The 11,082-nt window shown below is 45.9% G+C and overlaps 1 protein-coding gene across 2 annotated transcripts in view; it reads left to right on the top strand.

Moving 5' to 3' along the window:
• Positions 1 to 3,454: 3,454 nt before the first annotated feature.
• PPP4R1 (protein phosphatase 4 regulatory subunit 1) overlaps positions 3,455 to 11,082 on the top strand; it is a 59,798-nt gene continuing 52,170 nt past the window's right edge. For both annotated transcript variants that reach the window (XM_042833738.1, XM_042833731.1), the window contains exons 1-2: positions 3,455 to 3,537; positions 3,808 to 3,852. In XM_042833738.1, the coding sequence (XP_042689672.1) occupies positions 3,531 to 3,537; positions 3,808 to 3,852 (52 nt within the window). In that variant the 5' untranslated portion in view covers positions 3,455 to 3,530. The remainder of the gene's footprint in view (positions 3,538 to 3,807; positions 3,853 to 11,082) is intronic.

Genomic DNA, 11,082 nt, shown 5'->3' with positions numbered 1-11,082 from the left:
GATGATCAGTGCCCGTAATTTGGATCCTAAGCGGGGTGGCCCATGTCGTCTGCAACATTCTCAGGGCACTGGGTCTGCCATCTCGAGGTCTTTCATTCAGGTCCCGCAGGGTTTCATACAGTCTTTTTGTCCACCCCTGCAAGGACTGGGAGTCTGTCTTCAGGGCAGCCTTAAGAATACCATTATATCGTTCGATGAGGCCTGCCCCCGTTGGATTATATGGCAGGTGAAATCGCCATTCGATGTTATTTTCTTCTGCCCAGCGCTGTATCGTTGCACCAGTAAAATGAGTCCCTTGGTCGCTCTCGATGACTTGAGGTGTCCCGTAGGCAGACATCAGTTTAGTAAGTGCCTTGATGGTATATGCCTGGTTTGCTTTCGATACTGGATAGGCCTGCAGTAGCCCACTTGCAGTGTCGACACAGGTCAGGGCATATCTTGCCCCTTCGGAACGAGGAAGGGGCCCGATGTAATCGACCTGCCATCGCTGGAGAGGATTGTGTCCCCTAGCAAGATGGGCTGTTGTTTCGGGTTACAACAGGACGGACTTCCAGTGGATCAGTTAGAATTGGACATTCAAGATCTGATTTGGATTTCTTGTTCTCCTGATCAACGAAGTCTGTTGATTCAGGAGTCTGGTCATCATTTATTGAAATGTTACGAATTTGGCCTACGGGAAGATGTAGAATTGGCTTCTTCCCTGTTAAAACGCCAAGTTCGTGCTCCAGCTTTTCAATGCGGTCTTTCAAAAGCTGATTTTCAGTTTCTAAAGTATTATTTCTTAAGTCCGCATGATTTAAAGCGGTTAATAATGGCCATGCCACCATGGAGGCAGCCAGTTGTCTTTCTTTGGTAGTGAAGACATCCTTGCCAAGTCCTTGAAAATAGTCCGCCATGCGATATGGGGAGAGATTGCCCATAACGCGTAAGGGACCCCATTTTTCAATGATGGCAGCTAACTCATAATAGGGTGATCCCTCAAATCCTGGGATCTGCCCTGGAATCATTTTCTCTAGAGGAGTATTGTTCTCCCCCTTGACCCATTTATAGAAATTCCACAGAAAAGACATGATGTTAATTTCAGTATATTCAGCCTGCCTGGCTCGCCAAGTGTATAACCAAGATGTTATAATTTTGTATAATCAAGATGTTACAATCGCAATACAATCGATGAGAGTAAGGCAGAGCAGACAACGATCACAAAAGAGAATAAGTAGAAGAGCTTACCCTTGGGTTGAGCTCACCAGAAGATACCAAAGAGGGGATCTCCAGAAGAGATCCTTCCGTTCCGGTAGCCAGCTCTTAAATAGGTCTTCCAGCAGCACAGGTGAATTGCCTTCACCTGTGCTCCTCTGGCTGACTCAAGGCTCACCTCAGGTGATTAATCAGAGGTTCAGGCCGTGACTCAGCAGTTCCCATACACATAGCGTGATCCAAAATTAATTTATGTGAGTTTATGTTAAGTATGATCTTTTGTAATTGCACAAATGGTATGCTAACTAACACTATTAATATACTCCTAAGTAGTTGTGATGCATTCCAAATTATAAACCCAGTTTATTTATGTATCTCATTCAGTTTACTTTCTTATTCTGATAGTAATAGTCAATAGCTGCTCTCAGACCACTGTGACCTACAGCTAGCATGCATTAGTGATTCTGTAAAGAGTTGGGAAGAGAAACCAGAGCTCTCTATTCTTTTATTAAAACCAAGCACAGAACATTTTGAGGCTACCGCTGTTAATTTCAAAAGAAGCAAAACTGGGCTTGGACTGTGTGAAGAATGTAAAGCAGAAAGAAACCATTCCATAAATAACTCACAGTAATAAGAGATGAAGTTTTGGTCTTCAGTTATACTCTGTTTTTTGGCTCTAGGTCTATTACTATTATATTCAGCATTACTAGGTACTGGTGATGTCAAATGTTTCCACTGAAAATTCCCTTCAATTACTCCAGTGGAAAATAACATGATTTGTATAACACAGTCATGGTGAATTTGTTTGATTTACACAGATTTTGAGGTTATCTATATGAATAAAAGCAAGTGTCAGACAAACAGTATCCAGTAGACCCACTGATTTCACTGAAGATTGAATAAGTGTGAATCAAGGCACAACTTGCTCTAGAGGAATGTAAAGAAAGGGATGTATGCATTCTAAAAGATGGCACATTTTCAGCCACAATGGTAAAGGAATGACTGTAGAGGTTCATTCCTTATCTGACTTACAAAATAAAAGGAAAATAGCAGCATGATGTTTAAAAGGAGCTCATAAGGCACGCTACCAAATATTAAATTAAAAACTGAGCAACCAAAATGGCATCCTTTAAAAAAAATTAAAAAAAAAAAAAAACCTGGGCAAAAATAACTTTTTTAAAAAAATTCTCTGTGCAGTAACACCATCACTGATCATTACAGAGATAACAAGATGGTGGAACACTGATAAGACTCCCAGGCTGCAGCAGGGACTTCCGTGGCACGTGGCCTGGGGGGAAGGGGGACCCTTCTCTCCAGGCAGCCTAAGCCCGAATTGCAAACTGTGAATCATACAGTCATTCAAATTGGAAGGAACCCTTAAGGGCTATCCAACCCCCCTGCAATGAACAGGGGCACCTACAGCTAGGTCAGATGCTCAGAGCTCCATCCAACCTGACGCTGAGTGTCTCCAGGGATGGGGGCATCCACCACCTCTCTGGACGTGTTCTAGTGCTTTACTACTTTCATCATATATATATTTTTTCCCTTCTATCCAATGTAAACCTTCTCTTTTTCATTTTGAGACCATCTCCCCTTGTTTTTTCACAAGATACCTTGCTAACGTCTATCCCCTTCTTTAGATACTGAAAGGGTGGCCTGGCTGTCTCGAGTCCTCTGGAATCGACCCAAAGCAACGGAGCTCTGTGGCACGGCTGCCATATGGGTAACCCCACAGAGCTCTCAGCGCGGACTTTATTGACTTGGCTACCTCGTGGAAACCCGGTTCCTCCTTCCAGGTAACTATGAAGCCCATCATGAGGATTTTTGTGGTGCGACCACCTCACGCAGACTCTTCTCTCCGAGTGAGCCCAAAACAAGGCTCCATTCGCAGTCCCTGGCTCCCGCAACAGCCAGGGCACGGCAGGGCTGCGCAGTCGGGAGGTCAGGCGCGGAGACACCCCGCCAGGTGAGCGGGCCGAGACACGCGGCCGTACCCTCGCGGTCCCCGGTCTCGCCGCCGGCGGGTAGGGCCGGGCGGCTCCGGGCGTGAGTCAGTGCGAGGGGCGGGGAGCGCGGCGCGGCCGTGCCGTGTGCGAGCGAGCGCGGCTCTGCCGGGCGGAGGCGGGGGCAGCGTGTCCGGCCCAGACCCCTCCTCCCGCCTTCCTCCGCCCGCCCGCTCCCTGCGCGCCTCTCCCGGGGACGTGGGAGACGCCGTCGCCGGGCCCGGGGCCTGGACCGCGCCGGGCTCTGCCCCGTCCTCCCTCCGGCCCCGCCGCCCCTTCGCTGCCCCGCCGCGGGCTGGATGCAGCCCGGCGCCCCGCGGGGGCTGCAGCAAGATGGCGGGTAGGTAGCACCCCCCACCCCCTCCCCGCCTCACGCCGCCTCCCCCCTCCTCGCCCCCGCCCCGGCTCGGGAAGCGCTTCCCGCGGCGGCGCCCCCTCCTCCCCCGTCCGGCTGCGGGCCGCGGGAGGCGGCGGGAGCCCCAGGCGCGGGGTCGGGGCGCGCTGAGCCCTGGCGGTGAGGGCAGGGAGCGGTGGGCCGGCTTGCGGGTGGGACGGGGCACGCGTGGCGGGGGGTGCGAGCGCGTCGGCCCACGCTGCTTGTGTCCCGCAGATCTGTCGCTGCTTCAGGAGGACCTGCAAGAGGAGATCGACGGATGTGAGTGGGGCTGGGGGGCGGCGGGGGGCTGCGGGCGGGCGAGGAAGTGGCTGAGAGCGTGGATGCCCACGGTGCATTGTGGGAGGGGGAGGGAGGGAGGGAGAGAGGAGGCGGAGGCCATGCTCCGCGCTCCCCGCTGTACATGAAGCACACCGGGGCGGGTGCGGGGCCGGCCGGGCTCCGCCGGGCGCTGCCGCGGGGGCGCCGCGGAAAAGTTGGCGGCGTGCAGCGGGGTGCGTGGGGAGTCGGGAGGAGGAGGAGGAGAAGGGGGGAGCGCGGGCGGGGCGGCGGTTAACGGGCGCCGGGGGCCGCCCCGCCGGGAGGTGTGGCAGCGCTCGGCCGGCGGCTGCGGCGGGAGGTCGGCGGGGAGAGCGGGTCGCCGCCCCGCGCTCCGATGGCCGCGGCGGGCGGGGAGGAGGGCGCCGGAGCCGAGCCGGGAGCACGTGGGTGGCTTTTTGTTGGGGTTGTGCCCCCCGAAAGGGATGCGGAGAGGGTCGGGAGGGAGATCTGTCAGGGAACGCGGGGCCGAGCGCTGTTCAAAGCGCGGCTCGGGGGTGTGGAGTGGGCTGTGAAGCGCTGCTCAGGTGAGCGGCGTCCGCCGCTCCGCCGGAGCTCGGGCGGCGGGGAAACCGCACGGAAAGTGAAGATGGAGGGAGCGGCCGGGCCCTGTGAGGCGGCTCCCGCCTGGCAGCCGCCCCCCGGGTGCGCTTGTCGCTGTGTGCAGGTGTTCGGCTGCTTCACGGCAGACTGCTCGCAGGGAGGTGGCAGGAGGAAAACCGAACCCTTCCTTTATTCTTCTTTCTTTGGCTTACGATTTCGTGGGAGTGACGTTTCAGCTTTTCAGGTCTACCTGTAAGCACGTTCCGTCTTCATTTTCATTGTGGGGATCCTGTGTTTCGAGGCTTTTTGTTGCGTGCTGCCTCACACAAAGAGCCTTTTTGCGAGGCCCTGCTTTTTTTTTCTTTTTTCTTTTTCACTTTTGATCGTTGAAAATGCAGATAGTTTTCCCTGCTATTATTTGGTGGTTAGGCGGGGGCTTCCTTAGGAGTGATGCTTTCAAAGTGCATTCAGTTTCTATGAAGAAGAGGATTTTTCTTGCCTGTCAGCCAGGAGGTGGAGGAAGATGTGACTGTATCATGGGAGAGATGATTCTGAGTCTGTGTGTTCCCTGATGGCGGTGTGAATGTTATGGGTTTGCCTTCAAAAAGGAAGAAATTCTGTGTGTGTGTATGGAGAGATGACTGAGTCCAGCTGAGAGCGTTCTGGAGGCAGGATAGAAATCTGAAAATCTGAAACCTCATTAAAAATGACTGAGGTTTTGGCAGAAGGAGATAAAAGTATAGTATAAACATCAAGAATAACTTATGTTTAAATGCATTGAAAGCAAACAAAAAAACTTCCACAGGAATCTCTGTGAATCAGTGTGTACTGTCTGGATGTAATTCAGCCACATTGTGTCTTTTATGGTTCTTGATTCTATGTGGTTTTGTTCTGCTCAGGTGGTGAGTGTGAGCTAAAGAGAAACTACACAGGCTGTGCATCTCTGGACAAGAGCACTGGGTTCATACCTCGGGAATAACCACATTTTCTGTCCATGAACAGCTGGTCTTATGCATTTTGTGAGATTTTTCCCAAATCGTGTGTTATTTGGGATTGCATTCCATGACTGCAGAGGTTAAAGACGCCTTGGAAAAAAAAGGAAGGAAAGACAAAAAGGCATGTTTCTTGCCTGGCTTACAAAGGCTGAACCCCACCCTGCAGTACACGTAAATATTTCAACTGTTCACAGCTCTTCTGAGCAGTGGGATTAGAAATTGGTTTAGAGGTGTATTCCTGATGTGCTGGAATGCAATTGTAAGAAAAATGGATGTTCTTGCTTTTATGCACGTGTGATGCTGGCAGCTGTGGCCCTGCTGTTAAATGCACTGAACACAAAAAAGTAAGTGATTTGTAAGAAAAGACTGAGATCCTCTGAATGGCTATTTATCAAAGTGAACAATATGGTGTTTTGTCCTTGGGTTTTTAACTCATCTGGTATCAAATGGTAGTAAAACATCTGTGAGGTTCACTGGCGGAAAAAAACAGGAGGCGTGGTTAAGGCTAGATGTGAATGTAAGGATCTAGATTGGATGTCCGAAGCTGGACCTCTGGTGAGGAGTGCGGCTTAGCATGTTGTAGCAGAGTGGGTGCTCCGTTCTAGCTCATCAGTGAGTCTAGGTTTGATTCTGGATGGCAGAGGTGTATTTTTTGATGATTATAATTAGTAATGTGATTCACCATTTTCTAATACAATATAAGTACAGCAGAAAATAAGGATGCGATATCAAGGATGTGACTCTAGGTACCTTTTATTGGTCATGTTGTAAAGCAAGAGGAGGAAGTCCTGGAGCTGAGGAAACAACAATACACAGTTGCTGCTAAAAGTAATAAAGGAAGCATCAACATAGTTTTTCAGAGCTAAGAACAGCTGTTGTATGATCTTTGTCTTTAAGGTCTCTAGAATGAAAGAGAAGGCTCAGGGGAGCCCTTAACATTCTCAACAACTGCCTGAAAGGAGATTGTGGCAAGGAGGGGGTCAGCTTCTTCTCCCAGGTGACAGAGATAGGACAAGAAGTAACGGCCCTAAGTTGTGTCGGGGGAGATTCAGGTTGGATATTAGGAGAAACTTTTTCAGAAGGAGTGGTGAAGCATTGGAACAGACTGACCAGGGATGTGGGGAAGTCGCCGTCCCTGGAGGTGCTCAAGAACCACGTGGATGTGGCACTGATGGATGTGGTTAATGGGCATGGTGGGGATGGGCTGATGGTTGGACTAGATGATTTTAGTGTGCTTTTTGAACTTCAGTGATGCTGTGATTCTGTTTTACTCGAAACTGGAAATATAATCAACAACTTGTACAACTGTACAATTTGTCCCAGCCCTCAGTCATTGTGCCTGCTCACTGAATGCTGGTCTACCCAAAATAGAGAACAGTGTTATTTTATCTTTGGAGTGCTGTTTTAACGTTGCTTGTAAAGTGCAGTGTACCTTTTCTTACAGAAAACTTGACAAATATTTATGTTAACTGCAACATTCATACATATTGGTAGAGCGGTGAGTTTGCTAGTAGAATAGTAGATCTGGATATGTGTGGAAAGGTTCTATTTAAAAATTGTCTTCTGTTTATTTGTTTAAGAGGTCAGAGATTAAACAGGAGCTTTTGTAAGAAAGGCTTTTAGAGAGTGGTTGATAAACCAGCTGGATTGACTTTTAAATAATTAATTTCATCTTTGCTTTGCATTTCTATTTTGCAAGCTTGGTATTTTCTGCTCTTGGTTGCTTGGAAACCACTGGAAAGCTCTGATTTTTCTTGACTTTTTTTTTTTTAAATTTCTCCAGGTGAATGCATACTTTACACCTGATGGTACATTACTCTGATAATTCCTTTAAGTATTTGCATAGCTTAGCAAATGGCATTTCAGTATTTTATTTCTTCAATTCCAGTGAATATTTTTTGCTTCTATGCAGGTAGCTCTTGATGTCAAAAGCTATGATAGTAATTAAAGATGTTCTTTGTATCCCATATTCAGCCAGTGGCTTTTCCTTGTTTGGTAGTCTGAAGTTTTTCAAAAAAAGAATCTTCAGTGAGTATTTGCTGGCAGGACCTGCAGAGGGTTATAAAAGAAATTCAGTTGGTAAATGTGAGTACTTGTTGTGAAATGCAGCTTTGTTACTTTGTTATTAGCTCTAGTGTCTTCCCCTTCTAGGGTCCATCCATCCCCACCCTTCAGTTAGTGACACTCAATTGCATTTCATCCATGTAGAAATGAACATAATGTAAATCTTTGTGTAACATCTGTAAAGATTAAAAAAAGAAAAATGGAGAAAAAATATCCATAATGGCAATGAGGTGAAGATTCCAAATGGAAGCTTGCAAGAAGATTCCCCATCCCGTTTGGCCACTGTGCAAAATAAGAAAATGGTTCAGTTTCAACTGGGCAGTTATTTAGACTGTTGCTTTCCTTTGTTTTGCATCTGAAAGCTGATGTAGTATGTGCAAAGTAAGAAATGAAAATGTGGCTTTTGTTCAAATACTTGTTTAGCGCGTACAAAACCAAAATGGAATAGTGTAGTAAGCTAGAAGCATAAAATACCTTACACAAATAATTGAAAACTAAACAAAAGGAGTATAGAATTACTTATTTCTGCTGATGAATAAGAAGTTATTGATGACTGTTCCTGGATGGGTTGATGCTTCTGCAGATTGAACCGATCATTTCAGATAGATGCCATCAGGTGTACCGTGGTGCTTGCTTCTTTCAGGCTGCTCATTGATGTGTGCAGGATATGTATGCTGAAAAACAACCTTCTGTAATTAGAATCCAGATTGTGAAATGAGATTGCTTTACTGAATTCAGGTTTGTAATTGTGATTTAAATCAGTAGAGGAAAGAAATTCTGATTTAATAGCTGTATTTAGTATTGTTTAGCTCGACATTCAGATTCTGAAGCTTTACTGTCATGTTGGAAAACTGAGTGGTAGTTATTGTTTTCTGAAATCTTAGCATTCAGTGGTCCAAAGAGCATAAATAGCTTTGTTAACTGTAGAAAACTGTTAGTGGTTGGATTTTACTAGTGGATAAAGCAGTTCTAAAGGATTACAGGAAAAAGAAGAAGAAGAAAAAAAAAGACTACCCAGTAAGTTTAATAGCTATCTGCTTTGAGTATTCTGTTCTTTGGCATTGATTGGAAAAGGATAGCGGATCTTTCTAGCCTTTTTATGCAGCGAATGAATGAACCACTTATTTAGCTGAGCTGAAGTAAGTGCTCTCTGAGCATCTGCAGATGTCGAAAGCTAGTTTATCACTGACCATATATTCTCATTCCAGGCAGTCAGCAAATCTGCTGGCGTTAGCAGTGAGTTTGTATTGGTCGAATGCATTAATTGAATTATTCTATTAGTCTTTGGGAAGTGCACAACTATTTTCCCACACAGAATCTTATTTCCATTTAAAGTGTTTAAATTTCAGTTTCATTTTTGGTTTTATTTTTGGTTATGCTTAAAGTCACAGGTTTTTTTTTTCCCAATAAAACTGGTGTCAACTCACAGTCACAGCTTGATACTGTGTCTTAACTTCTCTTTTTTTGTTTTTTGCTGCAGATTAAGCATCGTATACTGAGATAACATGCATTCTACCTATTAAAATTCACTGTGCCTGTCCTGCAGTAATATCAGAAGCTTTTGTATTGTGGTTGCTTTACCACAGAAGAAAAATGAGAAGAAAAAACTTTTGTTACGCTGTCACTTGTTCTTTGTAGGCTGAACACCAGGTCATTCCTTGGACTTAGTTCCAGCTTTCCATGTAGTTCAGCTTCCAATGTGACACTCAAATGCTGTGTTGCAGTGCTGGCCTCTTGGTCTCCTCGGAGGCGTAGCTCTGGTGAAAGAGTGCCAAGATATTCTGAGTTACTGTGTTGGTGTTTCAGTAGTGTGCAATCTTTAACCTCTCAGTTGTGAAAAATAACAAACAGGAATTAATGGCGGATGTTCTGCAGTGCTTGGAGTCAGTTCTCTGGTGTGACTGACGCTCTGTTCAGTTGGGAATCTAATAAGCAGTTTTCAGTGCAAATGAAGCATACGTGTTAATTCTGTTGTTTCCCCTGGAGGTCCTGTTTTAATTCTCCTGACTCTTCATTTTATTTCTCTGCCCTTTGATGTGGTGACTGATCCTCACAGAAAGTGGGAGACTCAGGGGATGGCTGTGTCCCTGTGGAATTAGTTTTAGCAGTCTCACGTAGGTAGCGGCTTGTCTCTTTTTCTTGAGAAGCGTTTTAGGATCTCAGAGAGGAGGAGATGATGTGAGGAAATGGTTGTTCTTGATTCAGTACAGGGTAATGAACCTTCCTTGTGCAGCAGCATGTGCTTTTTTTTTCCATTACACCTAGCAGAGGATTGAAGAAGAGGCAATTTTCCAGGCTTTCAGCTTCCCAAGGTCAGCCACATCACGTTTGATGTGGAAATACACTTTTCACCAACCACCTTTTATGTTCCCTTCTCTGGCAGGAATCCTCAATTAAGGTTGCTGGCTCCTGGGTATTTGTGTTGGGTTTTCTTTTGGTTTGTTTCGTCCTGATGTTTTCCTGCGGCTATAGGTGTTCTCTGCCTTCTCTCTTTTCCTGCTTGAAAATGGGGAAGGAGGGAAAATGTCAGGAAAGAGATGAAAGCTATCAAAGTCTTAAGATAAAGTGAGACTTTGGTGTTCACAGACTTGTTTCTGCTGACCTATTGTGGAGGTGGCAGACTGCAGCGTGATAAGGATGAAATGTGTTTTGTCTTTTCCTGCTAAGGCTTCCCCTTTGGATGTGCAGAAAGTTTTCTCTGTAAGAGTGTAGTTGCTGCAAAAGATGGCTTGTTGCACTAGCAGATACAGATGTAACAAACAGCTTTTGCCTTGAGAGCTGGAATAACAAATTCTGCCCACCCGAGAGTGAGCCAGGGACAGCTTCCCCTGGAGGAAACCAGACCAGTAGGATTTCTCTGTCTGCTTCGGAAGGTATAGCATAAGAAAAAATAATGTGGCTTTTTCTTGGTTTGGGTGGGATATTGCACTTCTTTCTGTTAATAGGGCATTAAAACTGTGTCCAATGGATAGCTTTAAAGAAGCATCAATGTGTGTCTGTGAATAGTGTTTGTGATAGCAGAAAAACCATGGTAAGAGTTGGAAGTACTGGTTTGGTGAAGTGAGTTTGTTTGCTTTACTATTTCTAAGACCAAGAATAAGAGGAGGCAAACAGCACAATAAATATGTGTCAGTCTGGGATGCAATTTTCATAAAATCTAAAAATATTAGTTAATAAAAGTGTCATGCTGTAGGAATGATAATGCAAACTGTTGGAATGCTCTTCTCTGCTAAACAGGCCTGTTTAGGTATTTTTTTGTCTTGTTGCCATAGTGTCTAAATAGTTCCCAGATATTTGAATGTAAAAGAGACCACCTTTTCCTTCCTCTCTAGCCTGCAAGAAAAACAGCTTGATTAGTATGCAGGGATACTTGGAGTGCAAGTTTGCCTGTATGTATGATCTATTAGAGGAAATTGATTGGGGAAAAAAAGGATTGAAATTAATTATCATGGTTTTTCTTTCTTTTTCTAAGAGTGACTCCAATATATTCAGTACTTCCTAACCTTTTCCTGTAGATCACACTTTATTATGAAGAACTGCAGGAAGAAAAACAGACTGAGGAGTTGCAGAA

The sequence above is a fragment of the Centrocercus urophasianus genome, unplaced genomic scaffold (assembly GCF_019232065.1).
Source record: "Centrocercus urophasianus isolate 14NV4802_14NV808 unplaced genomic scaffold, USGS_Curo_1.0 seq_11, whole genome shotgun sequence".
NCBI classification, from domain to species: Eukaryota; Metazoa; Chordata; class Aves; order Galliformes; family Phasianidae; genus Centrocercus; species Centrocercus urophasianus.
This window is presented reverse-complemented; position numbering and strand designations above follow the sequence as displayed.